Source organism: Uranotaenia lowii, chromosome 3, assembly GCF_029784155.1.
Source record: "Uranotaenia lowii strain MFRU-FL chromosome 3, ASM2978415v1, whole genome shotgun sequence".
Lineage (NCBI taxonomy): Eukaryota > Metazoa > Arthropoda > Insecta > Diptera > Culicidae > Uranotaenia > Uranotaenia lowii.
The window spans coordinates 97,988,560-98,014,586 of NC_073693.1; the positions used below are offsets into that span (position 1 = coordinate 97,988,560).

Sequence of the window (26,027 nt, forward strand, 5' to 3'; positions counted from 1 at the left end):
ATTGTTCGCATAATTCAGCATCAATTGCTGTCGTAAATATATAAAAATTTAAAAAAAACTTATTTAGTTTAAGGGTGGTCCAAAATAGAAACCTGGTGGTCCAAAATACCAACCAGTGTAATGATCAAGAAACGCGTTTTTAAGCTTTAATCTTGTTACATTGCAATAAACGACGATATGTTCCGATAGAAAAAGCCTTGATCTTCGTAAGAAACGGATAAAGCAGTCAAAAATTGTAACATGTACTTTTTTTTTAGAAAATAGCATAGCCACTTTCCAAAGCGGTACGAAATAGGCCCGTTACCCTATTATTTATTATTTCAAAATTTTCAAATATTAAAATATATTGAAACTTAAAAAAAATGGTTTATAATAATTTTAAAAACCATTTTCAATTTTATGAAGAGTTTATAAACACCGTTAGTTATGTTATTTTGGAGAGAACAATTTAAGATTTATGAAAACTACAGACGGATAGAAAGCTAAAAGAAATGAATAGATGTAGAAAATGAGAGCGTAGTATTTAATAAGAAGCAATTTCATCACATGTCATCAATTTGTTTCTCATGAATCAACTATTTTGAAGTGGTGCTGTCAGATAGAATTGAACCCCCCTACTCATTTCTTCGAACTTCGCAAAAGTAGAAAAAAAATGAAAAATGATTTTTATAATACTTCGTACTTTTTAAATTTGATACTCTTCGTATTTGTTTGTAACATTTCCTTTTTTAATAGGTAGGTATATGTGGTTTGAAGCTTGCTGGAGTCACTTGTAGACAATTAAATAAAATTATTATTTAAAAATTCTATTCTCTGCACACATTCCAATCATCATAATGATCATTTCAATACATCGAGGAACTGAGATTTTTGAAAGACTAAGTAGGTATGTTCTACGAAAATGATAATCAAATAAACGAGAGAAAACTAAAATCTTAATTTTTAAAAACCGATTAAATAAAAAATGACATGCAGCCAATCAAAGCAAAAGATGAATGTGTCTTTTTAAGAAGTCTTTTTCTTCCGAAAGATTTGAAATAACGGTCAAAACTTCTATTCTACCTCAACATATTTGAACATCAACATCAATAATAAAACTCCAAAACATAACAAAGTTGTTAGAAGTTATAGGTTTTTTATAAATAACATTGATTTCTTGGAATTCTTTCATTCGGAAACGAGTTTTTATAACCTTGTAAAACATATCGACTTTATTTTGAAATATTGGGAAACTAGAATAATTTACCTACACACACCTACACAATGAATCTAATATCAACAAAATCGATCAACATTTGCGGCCAGCCAACGGAACAGCTTTTGAGGGTTAAACAGAAACACAACCAAAAGAGATTTTATGATAACAATAACCACATAATAACTGATAACATTCTTTTAAATCAGGCATGTCAAACTCGTTTGAGTGTGCGGGCCGCATAAAAAAAATTCCATGACGTAGAGGGCCGCAGCCAAAATCAGTTAGAAAACATAAGATATTAGTTTCGCGGAGATTAGATACAATAAAATGGAATATAGTTATTAGTAAACTTGGAGTGAAATTTTTCGTTAAATCGTTATGTATGCTTTAAATGTTTAACATTCTTATATTATAATGCATTATATCTATTGTCCTGATATCAGGTTGAAGTCCATTTGTCACTGACACTTTAATTATTGATGATAAATTTTTATCAGATTATCTCGAACGATGAGCAGTTTTCGTAGCTTTTATTATGGAAAAAAACTGTTCAAATAGATAGCTACTTGCAATTCTGGCAACAAATTTCCGTAACTCAACGTAGCGTTCAGGCAAAAAGCTGGAAAATTTTGGTACAGCCAGTTCAATGTATTTCGCTTTTAATAAAGAATCACACTGCAGCTCTATCAACTATAGTTGCAAATTATCAGCAGCATTTTTAGGAGAAAACGAAAATGGAGATACAAATAACGAAAATTCTTGCTCGTATGAATTAAAGTCACGAAAACGGCTTTTGAATGCATCTAGTAACGAATCTAGGTGAAGTACGTATTTACCAAATGCTGCAGCCTCATTTGACCTTTTCAGTTCTTGACACGTAGAGAAGTGCACAAGGTTTTCTTTGGAAATTTGGTTGATCCATAACCGTAACTTCACTTGAAAGTTTTTTACATCATAACTAGCAATTATGATTTTTTTTTTTCCTTGAAGCTTTAAGTTAAAATCTTGCAGGTGGCCAGTGAGATCAACGTCAAATGCCAAATTCTGAACCCAGTCGTCTGCTTGAAAATGTTCAACAAGTTCACCTTTCATTTCCAAAAATAATATTATTTTCTCTCGTGGCAAAAAAAAAATCTTTTTAATATTTTGTGGCAGGAAAGCCAGCGTACTTCTGTGAAGTACGGAATTTTGTGAAAATTTAAGGCTATGCGGGCCGCATTGACCAAGACCGCGGGCCGCATGCGGCCCGCAAGCCCCCAGTTTGACATGCCTGTTTTAAATTGATGTAAAACGAGGAACATCTCTGGCCGAATTGAATTATTTTAAACTGTATAAAAAGTAACCACTTTAATGAAAGAGAGTAATCATTAGAGACTTAAAATAATATCATAAACGGCTAGAACAGCAGCAACGTGTAAACGTCAACATCAGCGCCGATGCGGTTTGTTTTTATTTTGGTTTCGGTCTCGTCGGGAGGATTTGGTTTGTTATTGTATAAAATCGCGTTTAATTTTCTCTTTTAAATCCTGATAAGGGCTAGAATTGGCATATTTAAAGGCGTCGTGACGCGGTCGTATGTGGTGCTTTGGTAAGAGCTAAATCCGCGTATCATCACGTCTAGGTGAATAGGTGATCTACGGTTGTATCGATTCCAACTTCTGGTAGTTTCGTAATGTAGCCTCCGAACTTCGCAGCGTGTAGTGCATAAATTCCAGACGACGAGGATAAGAGGCTTCGGGAAGGCTCCAATAAAAATTGAGACGGGCAATGAGAAGCTGTTCTGTGATACCCTAGATGATAAGAAAATTGACGTCGGTTGTGCGATTAAAAAGTCTTGAAAACGCCCGGATACAGGTGTAGGTTTAGGTTTTCTGTTTTTGTTCAAATTCGAAGTCGAAACGAAAATGATAGGCGATAGTAAGAATGAATCATTCAAGCTTCTGCAGCTATCGGATGATTCTAAAAGCCTTTCGGATCTTGAACTCCCGGAGCTGACTACTCAAAGGAAGCGAAAAGTTCGAAGGTTTGTTTGTTTACTTTCAAACATTTCAACAAACTTAATTGAAAAATTATCTTTTCGTAGGAAAACCCGTCCCAGGACCACATCGGTTCGGCGTGATGACGATCACGTCCGGTCACAGATTGATTGTCGGAATTTCGGCCTCTGGCTAGCCATTCTGATGACCATTCTGTGGCTGTTTATCATATCATACATCACATCGGTTGTACATAGCGAAAATCGTAGACTAGAGATTGCAATTGAGAAGGGTGAGTACCGATAACTACATGACCAAAACTTATCAGCAGGGTTTTATTGCTATTGTGTGCTACGAACGGACCCATGTATCATGTCAGTCTTATTGGAAGTGGATCTCTGTGTGCTGAAATGTGAAATTTTGGTAAAATAAAAATTCCACCCATAAGGACTAACTTATCGTTATTCTGACAGTCAACATGAGTTACCAAAGGTGGCTTTTCTATGGGAGGATGGAAAATGGAGTTTTCTTGGAGACCAAAAAGAAAATCTGGAGATCTCAGCATTTTGATCCTGGAGTTGTTCGGTTGATTTATGTAAAATAAGCTGCGTTTTAAGTTAAACTGATTATGGCGGTTATAAACCTACTGCCTTCAAGTATTTTTTGCCCTAGTAGTACGTGCCGCGCAAGTTGTGAATTGAATCTACGACGATCTCGAGAGTTAACGGGCTGGCTATATGTTCTGCATCCAACCACAGCCCGGAAAAGTTCTCCGGCGGATGTTTGTGTGCAATTGAAAGGACGATTTTATCGATAAGTTTGCACTTTAATTTAGGGAAGAATGCCACAAAGTGGTAAATTCCTGGCAAAAAAAATGCACTTTAGTTACCTTTGTTTACCTATTTTGAAGCATTGTGTTTTGTCATTCTTTGCTGCGAAGAACTACGGACATTACCACGGCGACTTAGCTCATGAACCTACATAAACTTTCCCCCACCCCTGGAAAGAAAGTCCAGGTTTTAAGAGATTTCATCTCATAGAATTTTTAGTTGTTGGCGCTTAAGTGCTAATAAAATTTTCACTTTCCTTTAGCACAAAGTGGGATTCAGTAATGATTGAAATCAGAGGCCTTTGAGAGTTTTGCCGCCTTGTTCCAGCTTCGATTCCGAAGGAAATCGAAACGGGACAAGGTATCTCAACATGTGCTTAATACCTGTCTTAGATTTCTATTTTTCAAAATGTTATTGATTTTATAAAGGTTGCACAAAAAAAGTTTTCGAAGTTAGTTCGATAGCAAATTGCGATCAAAATAAGGTGTTAACAGAAAACTGAACGCATCTTTTGGTGTTGCATATTCAACAATAGCAAAATTTGGCTTCATAAGGGTTTAAAAAAACCTTGATACTGATACCACTCAAGAAACAATTGAAGTTTAACAGTAGGCTTCAAAACCAAGTTTTAATCTTAAATCAGTTCTGAAGAGCTTAATAGAACGATTGGTGTTACTTGGACAGTTTGAGGTGCGGACAGCAAACTAGAGGCATCATTTGGATGGATTTGACTTTGATAGCAAAACCCCGCATCGTTGAGATTTAATTGGTTTTTCAAGTAACGGAAAAGTTAGCTCATGATGAGGAATCGAATTTTAACCAATAGCAAAATAAAGTATCTTTAGGGTGTTTTCACTTTTCAAATGATAGCCTAATGACACCAAAACGAAAGCATAATTTGGTGTTATTTTAAATGTACTCTTCCAAACCTTTAAAACAAATTTTTATTTTAAACACAATTCCATAAACAGAATATGCTTTTATGTAAAAATCGCAATTATAACGAATCTTTAAAATTTTATAATGTAATTCAATGCAATTTGCTTTTTAAATAATGGAGCGCTCAGTTGAACGACTTCAAACGCTTCGTTAAAAATTAGGATTGAAATTTATTGAATATTTGAATACCGAAAGCGTTAAACCTCATGTCGCTTATGTATGTTACAAAAAAGTAATCTTTATACAGAGCATTGCCTTATGAATAACAGGGTTAATCACCACGACGATATTTGATGGTATCGATTTATTACAATACAATTAATGATAGGTATAAGTTATTGGAGTTAAATACCATTTTCGCACATTTTTATGGCTATTTAAAATCAATAAACAATACAGCTCCCAAGTAACACAGATTATGCCAACTAGCATTAGGAAGTTTTATTATGGTTTAATTATGGCATTTTTTTGTGCAGCTCGTTTTATGGTGGTTTTATTATGGTCATGCAGAATGCTTATAATTTTTTTTCGACCATATGTTTTCAGATGGTTTTGAAAACGCTAATAAAACTTATATTAAACATGCTGTTTTAGTTATTTTGAAAGAGTCATGAATGCTCTTTTTAAACTATAATAAAACACAAACCTAAAAGTTTGCTCCAAGCTTTCTTTTGCATGTTCTATAATAGCACTCAGTGCCTGATTATTAAACCGCCATAAAACTTAGTGACAGTTCTCGATCAAGATGTCAAAACAGGACACGCTCAGATTAGATAGCACATATTTGAATTGGAACTCCCATTTTCACACATTTTTGGTAGGTTATGCGTATTGGTTTTGAGTTAAAATTAAAAAAAATACATCTTTGAAAACTTGAAATCACCGAAAGTGGTATGAATATCTTTACAATATGAATATTTAGTGAAAGGGCCCAAATAGTAGGAAAAAAACTGTTGCTTGACGCCATCATTAATTCAAGATGGCGGCTTCCGCTTTTATTTTCAAAGCTGTAAATTACTGAAAATATCGTGAAACCTTCACAATATGGTTATTAGGTGAAAGTAATAAACGAGTAGAAGTCAAATTTTGTTGCCCGTCGCCATCTTAAATCCAAGATGGCGGCTACCACTCAACTTGAAAATACTGTAAATGACTGAAAATCGCATAAAACCTATATTATAGGGGTATAAGTTGAAAGAAATCAACCGGTAGAAGTTGAATTTCGCTATCTGACGCCATCTTGAAATCCAAGATGGCAGCTTTCTATAAACTTTAAAAATGCTCTTAATCATTGAATATCGCATGAAACCTCCAAAATATGGGTGTTTGTCAATTGGGATAAGCTATAAAAAGTTTATTTTTGCATTCTGACGCTATCTTGAAATCCAAGATGGTGGCTTCAGCTGAGCTTAAAAATACTGTAAATGAATGAAAATAGCATGAAACTCCCAAATATATTGTATTGGGTGCTAAGGCTAAATGATAGAAGTCAAATATATCTTTTCGTGTTTCTCTGAAAATCTGTAAGTGACTGAAAATCCCACAAAAACCACCACAATACAGACCCCGTTCGTTTTTGGCAACATTCGATTTTGGCAACATCGAATTTGGCACATGTGCCTAGATCAGACGGTTAACAGAAACAACATAACCTTATAGTTTTCGCTAGAATAAGATGTATTGGTCTTATTTAAACATAATAGCATGATAGGAATAATAGAATTACATAAATGGCAAAAAAAAAACAAAAACTATAAACAAAACAAGAAAAGTGCTAAATGCATTAGAAACATAATGAAAAAATAATAAAAGTGATTTAAAATGATCTAAATTGTCTTAAAATAGTAGTTTTAATGTAGTATTACATGAAAAAAAGTTGTGTTCAAGCGATTTTCATCGATTAACAGTATTTTAAATTCAGTGGAAGCTGCCATCTTGGATTTCAAGATGGCGTCGGAAAGAAAAAAATCGACTTCTAGTTTAGCCCTTTCACCCAATACCCGTATAGTGGTGGTTTAATGCGACTTTTTGTCAGCATTAAAAGTTAAGCGGATGCCGCCATCTTGGATTTCAAGATGGCGTCTGATATCGAAATTCAACTTCTACTCGTTTAGCCCTTTCACCCGATACCCATTTTGTTGGGGTTTCATGCGATTTCAAGCCATTTACACCATTTTAAAGTTCAGCGAAAGCCGCCATCTTGGATTTCAAGATGGCGTCAGACAACGAAATTTGACTTCAACTCATGATTTATTCCACGGGTCATTCAAAATCAATCCCTTTTCATTCAAAAAGTCTGTCCTCATTTACTGTACTAATGATTAACAACTCAGAAATGAGGAACTCAACCTTAGCGTGTAATTGGTTGGCTTGCGAGAGAAACGTCAAATCGTTGCTTTTTTTGTGGTCATCATTAAACCATAATAAAACTATGAATTGACTCACGCCATGTTGGTTGCAAAATCGAAGGGCACAAAATGACGCCATGTTGATGGATTCACAATGCAAGCATTGGAAAATATTTTTTCAGGCCTTTTTCCATCAATTCCATCATGATTGACCATCAGATTTGACGAGGCGCATTTATTTTAAGATACTATTTCATATACATTTTACCTAAAATCTTGACTGGCAGTAGAAAAGACGCTCAATATATGGTTAAAACATTGGTTTTTTAAGCTATTAATTTTACCAGATCATATCTGAATAATGCAATCATCATTAATCAACCATTATGGTTGCTGGAAAAAATTAAAAAAAAACTCCGAGAACTGACAGAACCGAAAAAAAACAAAAATTTCTAACATGTTTTATAATAGCTTTTTAAAAGCTTTGGTGACCAACATTGATGACTAACAATTATATGTCTTGATGACGTTTCTAGGGTAGGGCCAAATAGCCTGATTTTGGCTTTATAAGAGTCCAGGTGATGTTATAAAATGCGCTTTAGCTTTTTATGAAGATTAATGCGATAGTCCAAACGATATTTTGCTGACCATAATAAAGCTAAAATTGTTACTTGGGCTAGCTTAGAAATATACGATATTCAATTTATTTTCTAAAGGGCTGAGAAAAAAAATAGTCATGTCTAGTTCATATATCATTTGTTTACATAAAAACAATAAATTAGATATATGATTTTTGAGTTATTGAGGACTATCAATTCCTATTACACTAATCTTTTTTGTTTAAAATTTCATTTTTTCTCATTTTCGTCCCTGTATATAAAGTATATTAGGGTGGCAGCCAAATGGTTCATGTCGAAATACTGAAACCGACCATATACATTTAGTAGATTCTCCCAAAAAACTGATCTGTGCAAATTTTAAACTCAATCGGACTTGATTTGGGGGTGCCTCAAATTGCTCAAAGTTTCGATTTTTTACCCTTAAAAATTACCGAATTCGAAAAGAAATCGGAAAAATCGAACTTTTAATTTTGATTTCCAATGGCTTAGAAATGCATGAAACGTTTAGATCTGGTGTTAAATACCCGAAATAAAAAAAAAAATCAATTTTAAATCCACTATCTGGGACTGTTCAAAACCGACCTTTTTTAAAACAAATAAAAAAAGTTCAAACGTTTGGATATCAACTAAAAATCGCTGCTTCAGTTAATATGGAAAAATTCTTTATTTTATTATTATTATTTTCAAATGTTTTTTTTGTTTTTGTTTCGATTATAGTCGTTTTAACATCTGTATGTCATTCGCGACTTATAACAACGATGAAGTTGGCGGACAAGTCATTGAAAAACTTATTCGGTACAACTGTGATCGATGTTTACTCTTGGGCTCGAACTCACGGACATCGGCTCAGAAAGCAACTGACTTGCCAACTGAGCTATATCACAAGCCCATTCAAATGTTATCGATTCCAGTCATTGGATGGGAAAACGACTAGGAAACCGAAAAAAAGGAAGAAGTGTGTTTTATCGAAGATTCTTGAAAAAAAAACAGATCACTATACAAAAAAAAACAAAATTAAGAAAAGGTAAATCGAGTTAGATTTACAATAAAAAAACACTGGGAAGAAACATTATAGTTTTTTTTTAAATAAGAGATCAAAATGTTTATTTGACCTCTTTTTACAAAAATTTTAGACCAAGAGTTGACATTCTAGTTTCCAGTGTTTCAACGTTGTTAAATTAAGGAATGTTTCTACAATGCCATCGAGGCAAAAAATAATAAAAATTAGTGTAAGTAGTGTGATCCAAAAATTCGGCTTGAAGAGCTCTGCATTTTACACATTGATTGTAGTATCTTGCCCTTCCATACCCATAATACATTGAGACTCAGGCCTATGCTTTAGCTCATCAGAGTGAGAGATGTCAGATGTGTTCTAGAGAGCGACCCGTTCAGACGTATCTTCCTCGACGACCCTCTACCGTATACAGTACACTGGCGACGAGAATTAAAATGGCGTATTCACTGGGTAAGTAATTCTAATTTGAAGGAAAATTATAGAGAAAGAAAGTCTAGTTATCGAAATGGCTCAGTCGCTTCAATGCGGTGACATCATCTAGTCTGATGCCATTCTGCCTAGAGCAGGGATAAGTTGTGTAATAGACCAGTCGCTTCAATGCGGTTAGAGAAAAGGTACTGGTTTATTCTGCGAAAATGCAGGGTAATGAGAATCGCTTCAATGCGGATAAAATTGCTTTAATGCGGACGACCGGAAGATGAGAAAAAAAAATGGTTGAAATGTACATATGAGGCATTGAGAGAGATAAAGAAAGCAGTAGCTTTCTTTAGTACTAGAACTGCCCACGAAGGGGGGAAAGAAATGACAAATAAGTGTTGTTGTATGGGTGAGATATGTTTCGCAAACTCAACCGAGAGAAAAACGATTCTCCGTGATTTGGTGTCAAATATGCGATGTTTTTTTTGTACATTAAGTTTGTTCAATAAAGTCTGGTCGAAATAGGCCGATATACGACCAAAACATTGACTCAACTACCAGTTGACAGAAATCAGTAGAAACTAATTTCTACTTACGACTGAACGAAGCTATTGGCAATTATTTTTCTGTCCCACTCTCGCTGAAAAATAAAATTATGGAAAAAAAGTTGCGAAACTGAAAAGTGATGTGTGCTTATGTTTTGTTTTGCAGATATGATTCGTTCTCTTGGATTGCAACTGCAACCATTCGATTATGCGTCCCATACGAATGATGTCGGTATCGAGTGGCGCAAATGGGTGAAAGCATTCGATACGATGATTCGCGCCAGCCGCATCGATGATGACGAATGGAAGAAGGACTTGCTGTTACACTTTGCCGGCTCAAGCGTTCAGCAATTATACGATACATTGCCTGATTTACCCGGCAGTGGAATGCGTGGCCCGCTAGCAAACGTGGATACGTATACGCCGAACATGTCAAGCTACGAGGAATCCGTGGCTAAATTAAATGCATTCTTTCTCCCCAAAGAGAATTCGACCTACGAACGTCATTTGCTTCGTCAAATGAAGCAAAAGGTAGAAGAGAGCATCGATTCATTCACGGTTCGTTTGCGTGTGCAGGCCGAAAGATGTGGCTTCGGAGATAAAATCGAAGAAAATATTAAGGATCAAATAATCGAAAATTGTCAATCGCCGGCTTTGCGCAGAGATTTACTCAAACGAGGCGATGCAGATTTACAGGAAGTATTGAGAGTGGCCAAAATTTTTGAAACTGTGGCAGTACAGGAAAAATCTTTCACCAAAGGAGAGATGATGAAACCACTGATAAGCGATGTTAATAAGATTGACGCTAAACCCTCTTACGGTGCTGGTAAGAGAGCTCGGTTTCCCAATTCGATGAAATTAGAATGTCATCGCTGTGGATACTACGGACATATGGCTCGCGACGAAAAGTGCCCAGCTCGAGGACAACCGTGCAAGAAATGTGGTGGACTTGATCACTTCGCCAAGAAGTGCCGGAAGCGGAAGCATCCAGTGGCAGCTACGACTGAGAATCCAAACGACGTTAGCCGTAAACGAGAATCGACAGTAAACCAAATAGAAACAGAAACGGAATATGTTTTCCATTTAACGACCACCGCCAGCGAAGGGGAGACTGAATGTGAGATAGGAGGTGTTGCTGTTTCAGTTGTTATCGACTCAGGCTCGAAGTATAATTTATTGAGCGAGTCCGCCTGGAAAATTATGAAGTCGCTGAAGGTGGTTGTGAGCAACCAAAAACGGGATGTTTCCAAAATTTTTAAGGTTTACGGTGGACAGGAGTTATCTGTTCTTGGAGCATTTACTGCAAACATTAAGCTGGGTGATCAAAGCGCGTCGGCTGAGTTCTACGTTGTGAGAGGAAGTGGAAAGATTTTAATCGGCCGGGACACTGCAACGGCTATGGGTATCTTAAAAATTGACGTCACGGTGAATGAAATCGACGCTGAGAATAAAACTGGCCCGTATGGCACCATCAAAGGCATTGTCGTCGATATTCCTATAAAGCCTGGGGTTACACCTGTAGTCCAACCGTATCGGCGAATTCCTGTCGCTCTGGAAAAGTTGGTAGACAAGAAGCTGGATGAATTGTTGAGCCAAGGAATAATCGAAAAAGTGAACGAGCCATCCAAGTGGGTATCTCCGGTTGTCGTTGTGCCTAAAGGAGACGATGTGCGTATATGCGTCGATATGCGTCGGGCAAACGAAGCTGTTGAGAGGGAGAATCATCCTCTGCCAACGATTGAGGATTTCCTACCTGATCTTGCAAAAGCAAAAGTGTTCTCAAGACTCGATGTAGAAAACGCTTTTCACCAGGTGGGTTGATATTTGATTTTTTTTAAATTGACAGTACTGCTATCTTGATTTGACTGAAGAATTGGTGTTTTTTTAAATGTGAGCAGTTCAGAAAGAAATGTTGTCTAACTGTCAATTTGTTAATATCAGTTAATAAAGATGATTTTTATCATATTTTGACGAAGTAAATTTTATTTTAGGTGGAAATATCACAGAGGTCAAGAGAAATAACGACTTTTATTACTCGTAGAGGTCTGTTCAGGTATACACGCTTGATGTTTGGCATCAACTGCGCTCCTGAACTGTTCCAAAAAATTATGGAACAGGTTTTAAGTGGATGCGATGGCTGTGTAAATTTTATTGACGACGTGATAGTTTACGGATCTGATCTTCTGGAACATAATTCTCGGTTGGAGAAAGTTCGCTGTAAGCTACAGGAAATGAATGTTAAATTGAACAATTCAAAATGCATCTACGGTGTAACTGAGTTAAAATTCCTGGGACATATTTTATCAGCTAACGGCATTCGCCCAGACACGGATAAATTAGAGTCTATTCGTAACTTTCGGGAGCCATGTTCCAAAGAAGAAACTCGAAGTTTTTTAGGGTTAGTCAACTATGTGGGAAAGTTTATACCTAATTTGGCTACACTCACTGACCCACTTCGGCAGCTTATTAAACAACAAAGTAAGTTTGTTTGGAGTCGATTGCATCAGGCAGCGTTTGATAATCTGAAGTGTTATATGACCAATCCTACGACTCTAGGATACTTCGACATTGAAGACGGTACTCAACTCATAGCTGATGCCAGCCCGGTTGGTCTCGGGGCTGTTCTTATTCAGATTAACGACCAAGGCCCCCGAATAATTTCATACGCCAGTCGAAGTTTAACGGATGTTGAAAAACGTTACGCTCAGATAGAGAAGGAAGCTTTAGCTCTGGTTTGGGCTGTGGAGCGTTTCCATTTTTATTTGTATGGACGTTCTTTTGAGTTAATAACCGACCATAAACCACTTGAAACTATTTTTGGTCCTCGTTCGAAACCCTGTGCCAGGATTGAAAGATGGGTGGTTCGTTTACAGGCCTATAAGGGTACAGTCATCTATCGAGCAGGTAAATCTAACATCGCTGACCCACTTTCAAGACTTGCTGTTACATCCCAAGGCAATGGCAAGGCTTTCGAGGAATATTCAGAGCATTATGTGAATTGGGTGGCTTCAAATGCTGCCCCAGTTGCCTTGAAGATATCCCAGATTGAAAAAGAATCCCTTGAGGATACTTCAATTTTAGCTGTAAAGACCGCATTGGAGCATGGTTCATGGAATCAAGATGCTGCTCCATTCAAACCATTTGAGACTGAGCTATGTTTTGCTGGGCAAATATTGTTACGTGGGATTCGAATTGTCATACCTACAAAATTGAGAATGAAGACGCTTGACTTGGCACATGAGGGTCATCCGGGTATGACCATCATGAAACAACGGTTGCGTGCAAAAGTATGGTGGCCAAAAATCGATACGCAGGTGGAAAATTACATTAAAGACTGTCGTGGTTGCACGCTAGTAGCAGCACCTTCTGGTCCGGAACCGATGAAGCGAAGAGAACTGCCTTCAGAACCGTGGCAACATTTGGCTATCGATTTTCTAGGACCACTTCCAACGGGGCACTATCTATTTGTAATCGTTGATTACTTCAGCCGCTATATAGAGGTTGAAGTGATGAAAAAAATTGACTCCTGTGAGACGATTAAACGGTTGACGTCCATTTTTGCTCGTTTTGGGTTGCCTATTTCCATCACAGCCGATAACGGTCCCCAGTTTAGCAGCGAAGAGTTTCGAGTCTTCTGTGAAACAAACAACATCAAATTAATAAACACGACCCCTTACTGGCCTCAACAAAATGGGGAAGTAGAACGACAAAACCGTTCTATTTTGAAAAGACTCTCAATTAGTCAGGCAACCAAAGCGGACTGGGAAGCTGAATTGAATAAGTATCTTCTTATGTATCGGTCTTCCCCACACTCGACAACAGGAAGAACTCCTTCAGAAATGCTCTTTGGTCACAACATACGAGATAAACTACCATCCATCAGTCAACCTAAAGAAATTGATGAAGAAGTTGCTGACAGAGATAAGGAAATGAAAGATAAAGGTAAAAGGTATGCCGATGCTAAACGCAATGCAAAACCGAATCCAATCTCGGAAGGGGATAAGGTGTTATTGAAAAAGATGGCAAAGACGAATAAGCTCACCCCCAACTTCGACCCTGAAGTGTTTAAGGTCATTGAAAGGAAAGGCGGGGATGTGATTGTGGCTTCTGAACAATCGGGAGTCAAGTACAGAAGACATCCCGCATGGAGCAGTATCATACAGTAACGATCCCCATTATCTTCTTCCCAAGACACCTAAAAGATTCCCTTTATAGTTTTGGATTATAAATGCACGATTAGACTAATCGTTTTTTCATCAAATGGAATCGTTTAGACACAAATAACGATACAGGGAACGGGTTGTTAAGTAAAGAAACGATTCATTTTTTTGCTTTTTTCTATAGATTCGAAATAAATCAAAACGATAGATGTAATCGTTGTCTTATCGTCGATTTTAATTTTTTTGGATGCTAACGCGTATCTTCTAAAGATAGTTTTACGATGAATAATAAAAAAGATGATTCGTGTTATAATTTGATGAAGAAAATTTTATTAATATCGTTAATTATTTTAGGACCTATTATTTTTAATTTACAATACTATATTTTAATTTACAATATATGAATCGAATATGGCTTCTAAAATACGATACTGAAAATATATTACTCGAATAAATACTGAAGGTTTCTTTTTTTTCGATTATAGTCGTTTTACCTTCTTAATGGCATTCGCGACTAAAAAAACTCAAGGTTTCGTGTAAGTAAATTTGTCACAAAAACTCTAAAATGAATTTCTTTTGAGAAAAATAGTACAAAAAATTGAATCTTGCATTGAAATAAGCACCTTTACGAGTAACTCAGTCTTATACAGAGATATTACTTAGGTCTAGTCTAACAGAAACAAAATAAGTTTCTGTGTATCTATCTACCACTATAACTGATTAAGCTAAACTGTCACGAAAGAGATTCAGTTCAACAAATAATGTTCAGTTCCGATTCATAAACTTAAATCATAAATCATTATCCTGAAACTTTCGGAACATTATCATGAATTCGTTTTTTATAAATAATTTTAAATATTCAGCAGCCTACTCGATGTTGATCGAATCCTAGGGTGATGCAGATTGCTGATACATTTGAGTAGAAGCATCTGAAGCGATATGTAGCATTGTTCTTAGTTCGAATACCAGTCGGATCGGTATCACGCACGCACAGCGTTTGCTTCATGGCTTCACTGTTTAGAACAGATTTTTCTAGACACGAGACAAAAAAACTATCCAATGACTAGTCGACGGTGAGTGGTCATGCCATGCATGGGTAATAATTGTGTTCAGTATAATCCTTGCCGCCATAATCAAGAATTCTTTGACAGCGTTTAACGAGACGAGACTTCACAATGGTGGAGCATTATTTGATTTTAACCTAAAAATTGAAAAACTAAGTTACAACACAATAAGATAAATTAACACAATTTTACCTTCAGATATAACGACTGCAGAAAACCTAACGCGTGTTTGATGCGGAGCTGCAGCTGCCGTTGATTTTGTTGCTTCAGATCTAAGTAAAATAGATCGATAAGCATAGAATGGCTTCATAGAAACACGACCAAAGTGGAGCTGGAAAGTGATTTAAAGAAAATTGAATATAACGACGTGAAAATAACAATAATGAAATTTGAATGATAAAACTTACAAATTAAAGACCAGAAGGTGGGCTACGCGGCTATTTTCGGAGCCATTGGAGAAAATCCCGGAGACTCTTGAACGGAAAAGTTTTTAACCCGATTCTGCTGATCTACCGAAATGCAACCTACAAAAAACAAAAATGAACTAAAAATACGATTGAATATTACAAATATACAACTTTACCGCCAACAGATGGTTACTCCGGGAGAATGAACAGTGCCAATTGATCCGCAACCTTTCCCGGCATTTTGAGCGTTCAGGTCTTCTGTTGAGGAATACTTTTCGGTTGTCCTGATTTCGTAGCATGTGGTGCTCCTTTTGAAGAAAATCAAAATATCGATAAACAAATATTACAAAACTTTACCTGTTTCCACAGCCTTTATTACCTCGGAAGATTCAAAAGTTTCGATTCGGGAGTTCCGCTCACTTTAACATAACCAGAACACAAACTGTACGAAAGGCTATGTTTTCTTCCGCCGGATCAGTCTACTGCTGCGGTTGTCGATGGTGTGTTGCTGGTTGTTCCGACGGAGGGTTCACCTTGTTTGGCGCTTCCGGTGTTTGTCCGGCTGGAGGGTGTAGTTTGTCGAGCTGTACGGAGGTTACAAAAAAAATAAGATTTTCGCTCAAAAACAGTTTTTTCGCTTACCTTTATCACTATCTTTGTTGACCGGCCTCGGTGTGCCAATTTTACAGTGCTGTTATGGTTTTTCTGGCCAAATTCACGAGTTTTCTGGAATCGTATACGGATTCTCAAGCGTCGTGTTTTTTTTCCTGACGAACAACAACAGCGGAGACACACTACACTCAGATGCGCGAAAATTCAATTTGTTTTGAGACCATTAACCGTATCTTTCAAAAATCCTTTTAAATCATTCTCAGCAAAGACGCCATGAGCGAAGTCGCAAAAGGAATCGTGACTATTCATGTAATCAGAGCCAAATGATTCAGACGATTAAGTGTACGGTATTTGATCATGCGGGATGTTTCTCATCTTCGAAGAATTGACACTGGTGACATCAATCCGCAAGCATCATTACCGCCTTCTCCTTCAGAATCAACATTATTGCCCACATCATCGGATGCAGCGTTGTCCTCTTCATCGAAATCATTATGCCGTATTAATCAGCCAGATTCACCAGATGGTTCAAGAAGGTCTAAGCGACCAATACGAACTCCAGTATATTTGCAGGACTACTCGCATGATATTTAACTTTGTAACTATCGACACTTTAGTTAGTTTTGCAGTAACATTGAACTAAAAAGAAAAAAAATAAAAAGGATAAAAGTAGTGTAGTATCTTGCCCTTCCATACCCATAATACATTGAGACTCAGGCCTATGCTTTAGCTCATCAGAGTGAGAGATGTCAGATGTGTTCTAGAGAGCGACCCGTTCAGACGTATCTTCCTCGACGACCCTCTACCGTATACAGTACATTGATCACAATAAATGACGAGTTTCACTGGAAAAGGTTAGTAAAAAATCTATTCTGGCTTATTTTTGTTAACTGACAAATCCGCCTGATTTGTGGTACAATCACTTTACTACTTAAACTGATAATCGGCTAAACCAGGGAAAAGTACATTTTGTTGAGAATTTTCAAAATTCACACTCAAACTGCCACATACTGGCCTATAATCGATATATGTCTTGAGAAACATGCTACAGAAGCCAACACCATGGAATACTCGAGTAAATTTAGATTAAAATTACCCTTAAGGTAAGCTTACCAGATACTTTAAAAAAAGCGGGACATTTCACGGAAAAAAGCAGGCCATCGCCGAAAAAAGCTGGACATTTTAGAAACTCTTCAAAGCCTAATTTTTATAACCATTCCTATACATATTTATACGTAACTTTTACTAAAATAGTTCATAGAAAGTAATAAAATTATGGAAAAATGATTTTTTTTTTAAAGTGGAATTCTCAAGAAAATTTCCATCTTTGTATACTGCGAACATTCCAGTCGAAAATGTTGTAGTTCAGATTAATTTAAAATCCGTATTTGAAGAAAGTTTTTAAAAATTTTACCACCGTTTTTAATCATTTACCAAGTTTATTCAGTTTAACTCGTATAGGGGGAAGTTGTCTACTACCGGACACTTAAGGTTTTTAAGCAATAACTTCAAAAATAGATTTTTGTAAATATTGGTTCCTCTACTGATTTGAAGAGTATCAATATTATGATCACCTAACTAAATTAGAAAAATATTAATTTACAACATATTCATGTAGTAAGAGAAATCATTTCATGTTAGTTTTCGTTCACTTCCAAAAGTGTTGTCTATGGCCGGACACTACGAATTACTTCACCAAAGTTGTCACCAATGGCACAAAAACGTAGCAAAATGACTGAAATTACTTGCGCAGGTCTTGTGAGTATGTGTTTTCCAATACTGACCGATTAATGAAGCCAGTCATAAAAGTTATTTTGACAAACCAGAACGGAACATTTGTTTCGAAAAAAACCAGAGAAAAATTCTCTATGACCGGACAGCAAAATCTAAAGTTTCTCAGAGGACCGAAATAGTTTCGTTATTGAATCCTTATCTTCTGCTAACCATGTGAGGATGCTATAGAGATGAAAAAATGAAAGTTTCAAGTTGAAATCATCTATAATTTTGAATTTTTTCTTGTCCGGTCATAGACAACAACTTGGTGTCCGGTCATAGACAAATCGCATTTTTTTTTTATTTTTCTAATATTTCGTTTGAATTTCCGTTTTGTTATCTCATATCTACTGTAGTCGAAAGATAACCAATCAAGGATGTCGTTCATGTGCAGTTCAAATTTAACAAGCCTAAAAAACTGACCACAATACAAATGCAAAGTTTAGGCGACTCTCTCCGTACTACTAGGCAAAAGCTTTAGATGCCTATCATTGGTTTACCTTTTCAGATTGGATTACCATATTTATAACACCATATCAGGCTACTATTTACTTTATTTTCATGGTGTTAAGACATTATTAGGATATTGTGTTATCGAAAAATCTATGTTGTCCGGCCATAGACGATGTCCGGCCATAGACGACTTCCCCCTATAACATTCATTGGTTGATTGAAAATCAAAATCATTTTTTTTCGCTCGGTTGTCCTGTTCTAATTTATCCGGAATAACATATTCTTCAAGCTTTACATTCAAGGGATTCTGCTAGTATTTCAGAGAAACATCTAAAGCCATCATCATTTGGAAGCAACTTAAAGATTAGTTTCTTCAACCGGAAAAATATTAACATCGCTTGAACCAGATTGTTATGGTGAAGCTAAGATAAGCTTGCCAGATTTTCCGGTTTTACCAGGAATTGCCCAGATATTTGACATAAAGTTTGGGAAAAGGTCGGTCCCGGTTACCCGGATTTTGTAGGTTTGCCAGGTTTTTAGATAAAATTTTCCGGATTCGCCTGGTCCATATATGTTTGAAAAATGTGCTGGCAACCTTAAATGCTGAAAACTAAACGAGTTATTTAATTTGTGTCATATCAACCATGAAAAAAGTTTCAAATAAAAAAAAAACTCCTAAAAACATTAAATTTGAATGATTTTCCGTGCTAAAACAATTAATTTAAGCTAAATTTAGGGTTTTGTAGTGTAAGTTAGTTGCATAAAATATGAAAATTTATAAAAGTGTTGTTTAATGTTTACAGCCTTATCGGTGAATGTCATGTTCTTAAGATAAGGACATTTCTAGTAGTTTTGAAAATCATAGATGTATAAAAGAAGATTAGAAAAAATGACAGGAGTTGAAAATTACCGAAGAGAGATTTTATAAGAAGCGTTTCCATCAAGCACGGACCATAGTTTTGAAGCGGTAGAATCGAAATTTAAAAAAAAGAGGAACATTTTGAGAAAAAAGCCTAACGGTGGAACATTTTCTAAAAATAACTTTTGCGGGTCGGATGACAACCCTACCTTAAGGCCACAACCAGAGTTGTGCAAAACTTCACAAAACTTTTTTTTAATCATTCACGCTCTATATACGAGGCGTATTGTTCTGAACTGTCAAACATTTTTTGAAATGTACGCTACTTAGTGATATTTCATCCTGAAGTTTTGATTTTTTCAAAAAATTTACATTTACTATTAAAAACAGGTGACTTTCTTTCGTGAAAACTCCTCAGATGGCATCGCTATCTTGCAGTCAAACCTGATTAAGGCTCAATATCGATTCACGCTGAAGAAAGCTTTTCTGGATTTGCAATAACTCACCAGCACAAGAATATACCACCGCCGAAGTTTCTGCTAATCTCAACTACCGAATCTCGATTCACGCTGAAGAAAGCTTTTCTGGATTTGCAATAACTCACCAGCACAAGAATATACCACCGCCGAAGTTTCTGCTAATCTCAACTACCGAATCCCGAATCAATTGCTAATCATAACAATAATAAAATTTGGTTTTATGTTACGACCGTATGTTGTTCATTAAATATTTTTGGCTTTTTCGGTCCTTTTTGTATACCAAACAACTTTGTTTTGAAATACCCGACGTTTCGACCAGTTTTGGTGATCTTTTTCAAGGGAACTAGAAATTTATTATTGTATTACAAATTGGAGATGTACCATATAGCCAACACCGAGAATGCCGTAAATTTTAGAACCGACACCGCCAGACTTAGTGCTACATATGCAGGAATTCTACACTCAGTTAAAACACACACCAAAACAATAAACAGTAGTAGAAATAGTAATAAAAACAGTAATAGAAACCAATCATTTCCACATCTAAGATCTAAACCAGAAAACTCAACATATAATTATACCCACACGTCCCACACATCTCAGACACCATTTTAAATTCTAACGTTGATGTGCAGTGGGACCGTAGAAAAACAGATGAAAATCGTTCCTTTTTATCCGTGCAAAAATGTAAGAAGGTTCAAGTAAATGTATTGTACAAAAATAACGTTTTATCTACCACAGACGAGCAGCAAATTCTGGACTTCTAACCGTTGGATGAAAACGACACTGACAAAAACATCAGACTGATAAGTGGGTTACACATGTTTAATAATTAACAACGCTCCGAAACAAATTTGTAATACAATAATAAATTTCTAGTTCCCTTGAAAAAGACCACCAAAACTGGTCGAAACGTCAGGTATTTGAAAACAAAGTTGTATGATATACTAAAAAGACCGAAAAAGCCAAAAATATTTAATGAACAATAATGAAGCTAGTCACTCCTCCATCGAGCTTAGTTTATCGACCTTATCGGTAAAAAGTGATGTCCTTTCTATAAAGAACATCTTAAGGTTATGATTTTTTTTTTCACCAATTAAATAATAAACATAAAATAACGGTGATTAATCTCTTCATAAAATTAAAAACTTTGGCTAAAAAAAAATCCAAAACACGGCATCATACAGTGAGCGAAATAAGAATAGCACCACTATGTGTTTTTTGCTTGTTAAAATATGAATGATTGAAAATTACGAAAATTTTCTTCCACGGTTTGTTCTGAATTGCTTAACGGATAAATCAAGCATAAGTTTACTTTTTTTGGACGTAGCAATTGGCGTTGAGGACCAAAAATGTGAAAAAGGGGTGCGAAATAAGAATAGCACCACTTGAGTTTTTCAACAAAAACTAGATTATTTTTAAAAATTTACTGCTTTTACTGTGTAAAAGTGAATAATAATGCTTCTACGAATTATTTGAATAGATAACTGCATTTTAAGGAGTTTTCCAGAATTCCAAAGGTTTTCAAAGGTATTAAAAGGGGGGTTTTAAGAGATGCTCCTTTAGCGTTAAGGAATTTGATATTTGAGCTATAAAACTTTATCAAACTGCTTTATTTCTTCATTAACATTCATAAGTATGATGCAAAATGATGAAACATAAATTTGAAGCTGAGTTTAAATCCAAAAAGCAGGTTGGAATTCAAAAATACTAATGTTTTTAATAGTCAAACACTATTTCTCTAGTTTTAAGTCATAGATGACAGCACTATCTTGCCATTTAACCAAATTCATGCCCATTTTCGAATATCCGGGATTAATTAAGGAGTGCTGGATGATTTTGGTCAAGAAATAAATACATATACCTTGTGAACGCTTTGGAAATTCTAAGATCACTAAACCAAAAAAATAAGAATTGCATAAAGGTCACTTAAAGTGAATTTTTTGGACCGATTATCAGAATAAAGTTATACTTTGCAATGGAACTTGATGGACCAGATGGCTAGCAGTATTCTTGGTATTATTTGCAGTTGAATCGGGAGTTGAGATGAGCAGGTATTTTGGCGGTTGTACATTTTTGTGCTAGTGATTCTTTTGCAAATCCGGAAAAGCTTTCTGCAGCGTGAACTTCCACAAAACTGTGATGCGAAAATACCTAAAAATGATGAATATGGGCCTAAATAAACCTGGAAAATCAATATTGAGACTAAATTTGGTTTTAACTGCAAGATAGTGCTGCCATCTACGACTTGAAAGTGGAAAAAAGTGTGGTTCACTTAACAAAATCTAAGTTTTTTATTTCCAACCTACTTTTTTATGATTCAAAGTTAATCCCGAATGTTTGTTTCATCATTTCACGTCATTTTGATGAAGAAAGTAAGTAGTTTGGAAAAGAATTACCGCTCAAATATCAAATTTCTTAACGCTAGAAGAGCATCTCTTAAAACTCCCTTTTAATACCTTTGAAAACATTTGGAATTCTGGAAAACTCCTTAAAATGCAGTTATCTATTCAAATAATTCGTAGAAGCATTATTAATTACTTTTACCCAGTAAATTTTTAAAAATAATCTTGTTTTTGTTGAAAAACTCAAGTGGTGCTATTCTTATTTCGCACCCCTTTTTCACATTTTTGGTCCTCAACGCCAATTGCTACGTCCAAAAAAAGTAAACTTATGCTTGATTTATCCGTTAAGCAATTCAGAACAAACTGTGGAAGAAAATTTTCGTATTTTTCAATCCTTCATATTTTTACAAGCAAAACACATAGTGGTGCTATTCTTATTTCGCTCACTGTAGCATCGGTGGTAGTTCACTATTAGACTATTGACCGTAACGTTTTTCAACCAAACCCCGGATGTAACGAACGCGATGATAACTAACTGAGAAGGCTACACATCGATAGATCCGTTTCTGAGTTAAAGGAAGCTTATCTGAGCGATCACTTACCTTCTTTTCGTTCGTTCGCACTGCAAGTTTTCAGCTTGTGGGGTGAACCACGCTTAGCCTACTCATCTGTAGAGGAAGATGCAACTCTATCTGTATTTATCACTTCACACACGTGCCGAACAAACAATTGGTATGTGTTGATAATCTATATATATAAAAATGAATGTTTGTCTGTCTGTCTGTTCCCTATAGACTCGGAAACTACTGAACCGATCATCGTCAAAACTGGCATCTGAGGGTTTTTGAGGCCGGGGATGGTTTCTGTAATAGTCAAAACTCCATCCGACTTAAGGAAGGAGAGGCTTCCATACAAAATTTGTAGTTTTTCGAAACAAATTAAAGTCATGACATCCATTTTCTTGAGATTTTTTTTTCCTTTGGGCGGTTTGTTTTTCGTCTCTATGGTCGAGGCGTCGCGGCCAACGTCGCAAAAGGATAGTAACCCAGGCATAGCATACTGATCAGTAAGAATATTTTGGCGCGTATTTCTCAACCAAGCATATTTTCTTTGAGGGGTTTGTTTTTCGTCTCCATGGGCGAGCGAACGTCGTCGCAAGAGGATGGTAACCAAAGCACACTGTTCATTGATTGCTGGAAAATTTAACAATAAGGCGCCTGTTTCTCAAACACGTGGGGCGATATGCAACCTAGATATGTTTTTTTCTTGCTTATTTGATTTGTACACAGCACGTGGTAATAAATGACGCCTAGATGTGACACGGATTGGTATTTTATTAATCGAATCAAAACCAATTGAAAGATTTGCTAAAAAACTTCCATATTTAGTTCGTGTTAATGTAGGTAGCATTCGTCTTTTCATTCAAGGAACATTAGAACATGTTCAAACGTTCAACTTTTTCTGTTAAAAAAAAAAAATAAAAATTAGGTTTTCTTCTAGAAATTGTTACTTCGGCCCAAATACACAACTGAAACGAATTTAGAAATAAAAATGGGAGCTTTTTATCTATATATATAAAAATGAATGTTTGTCTGTCTGTCTGTTCCCTATAGACTCGGAAACTACTGAACCGATCATCGTCAAAATTGGCATCTGAGGGTTTTTGGGGCCGGCGGTGGTTTCTATAATAGTTACAACCCCATCCGACTTAAGGGTGGGGTGGCTCCCATACAAAATTTGTAGTTTTTCGAATCAAATTAAAGTCATGACATCCATTTTCTCGAGATTTTTTTCCATTGGGCGGTTTGTTTTTCGTCTCCATGGTCGAGGCGTCCCGAGCCAACGTCGCTAGAGGATAGTAACTATGGCATAGCATACTGATCAGTGGGAATATTTTGGCGCGTATTTCTCAACCAAGCATATTTTCAATGCAAGGGGTGGCGATATGAAGCCTTGATGTGACTTTTTTTCTACTTGATTCCTAGCTCATTTGTACAACACATGGTTATGAATGACGCCTAGATGTGATCATGTGATCCAGATCGACATTTTGCCGATCGAATAAAACATATACCTACATAATTTTTGCTAAAATCTGAAACTGAAAAGTCATGGCATATATTTTTAGAGATTTTCTTTTCTTTGAGGGGTTTGTTTTTCGTCTCTATGGTCAAGCAAACGTCGTCGCAAGTGGATAGTAACCAAAACATAATGTTCATTGATCGCAGGAATAATTTAACAATTGGGCGCCTGTTTCTCAACCAAGTACCTATATTTCTTATGCACGTGGGGGCGATATGCAACCTAGATATGTTTTTTCTTGCTTAATTGTACACAGCACGTGGTAATAAATGACGCCTAGATGTGACACAGATTGGTATTTTATCAATCGAATCAAAAGCAATTGAAAGATTCGTAAAAATACTTCCATATTTGTTGTCCATATAGCATTTGTTGTCTAAAAAATATAAATTTAGTTCTGATGCAAATGAAATAATGGTTGCGGACAATTGAAAAAAAAACTGAAAGTAAGAATTAACATACAATTTTTAACCCATTTTGCCTACAAGGTTATTTTTGAATCATATTGATAACAGAAATATGAATAAAATGTTTTCTACAGAGGTAGATCGGAAACATTTTGTTGAACATGTAAAAATGTACTTAGCTGAAACTGTACTTTTTGAAAAGTGAGAGTTTAGAACTGATATTCAACTGGAAGCAACATTTATATGAGAAATTTTTAGTATACTTTTCAAGTGCTCAAAACAATATTCCTTCCAGTCATCTTACACGGTGGGGCAAGGGCAAACGTTGAACTTTTAAGAAAGAAGAACAATTCATCTTCAAAATGATTCAATATGTGGAAAAGACCAGAAGGTGTATGTTGAAACTTAAGCGGATATTTTAAATTCTTAAATGTTTTTGTAAATGAAGGTCATTTGCTTGGAACAGCATTCGTTAAAAGTGGAATAACAAACATAAATTTATACTGCTGGAATACTGCAGATATATCAATGAAACTTGATAAAACAAACAAACAGATATACGTTTTAAATCCATTCCTTTACTCTGACGCATCTGAAAATAAGCTTTGCATTTACACTGCCCCAATATACGGGACAAATGTTTACTTAGAATTTTGTTTTTTCCAACATTTTTGAATAATTGACTTTCAGAGAAAATAAAAAACGCGGAGAAATTATTTAGTGATGCAACTGATATTTTTTGCTTTGATAAATTTATTAAAACAAATTTGCACTGTATAAAATCGATAATTTTCATACCATGAAAATTTTGTTAGGGAAAACTTCAAGTTATAATGTCTCATGTCCACGAAATTTTTACAAACAACATTTATTTTTGCAAGGTGTAGCAATGCACACCGGGTCAGCTAGTGCTTCTAATAAATTTTATCAGCTCATTTTCACCATCTTTCATTTCTTCTAACTTTCTATCCGTCTATAAAACAATTTCGTAATCTTAAGGTGTTCCTACTAAAAAGAAACATCAGTTTTCACCGATAAGGCCGATAGATGCAGTTTTCTGAGAATCTTTCGAGTTATGTCATATTTGAAGTTGAATTTGTATGGGAGCTCCACTTTGAAGAAATGTGAGGACTTTGAAACTATTATACAAATCAAACATGGCTCAAAAATCCCCCCGATATAAAATTTCAAGTCATTTTGATCACCCGTTTATACGTGATGGTTCATTTTCATAAATAGAAATAATACTGTTCAAATTCTTTTTATACATTTCCCTCCGTGCCACCGAGCGTTTCTTCCAGTTAGCGGGCCGACCGAAGGTCGGTCAACATCCGCATCCAGTAGTGCGTGCGGCGGAATGTGCTCTCCCCAGGAAAGCTTCCTTTGTCAATTGGGGAGAGAAATAAACGGGGCTTTCACTCTCCCAGCTCAGCTTCGGACGGACGGATGTTTGTTGCCAATGAAAACAGCACCCGAGCGAATAGGTACGGTATCATTT

The 26,027-nt window shown here is 35.9% G+C and overlaps 1 protein-coding gene and 1 long non-coding RNA gene across 2 annotated transcripts in view; one reads left to right on the forward strand and one right to left on the reverse strand.

Annotated features, from left to right (window-relative positions):
- Positions 1 to 2,663: 2,663 nt before the first annotated feature.
- The window catches only part of LOC129756001 (keratin, type II cytoskeletal 72), a 91,875-nt gene continuing 68,511 nt past the window's right edge, over positions 2,664 to 26,027 (forward strand). Inside the window, exons 1-2 of the mRNA XM_055752751.1 lie at positions 2,664 to 3,221; positions 3,282 to 3,466. Of these exons, the coding sequence (XP_055608726.1) occupies positions 3,103 to 3,221; positions 3,282 to 3,466 (304 nt within the window). The 5' untranslated portion in view covers positions 2,664 to 3,102. The remainder of the gene's footprint in view (positions 3,222 to 3,281; positions 3,467 to 26,027) is intronic.
- Positions 14,469 to 16,469, reverse strand: LOC129756007 (uncharacterized). The gene is made up of 6 exons (XR_008739368.1): positions 16,162 to 16,469; positions 15,899 to 16,103; positions 15,696 to 15,827; positions 15,520 to 15,636; positions 15,305 to 15,443; positions 14,469 to 15,249 (listed from the first exon to the last, which is right to left on the reverse strand). It is a non-coding gene; the product is annotated as an uncharacterized LOC129756007 (long non-coding RNA).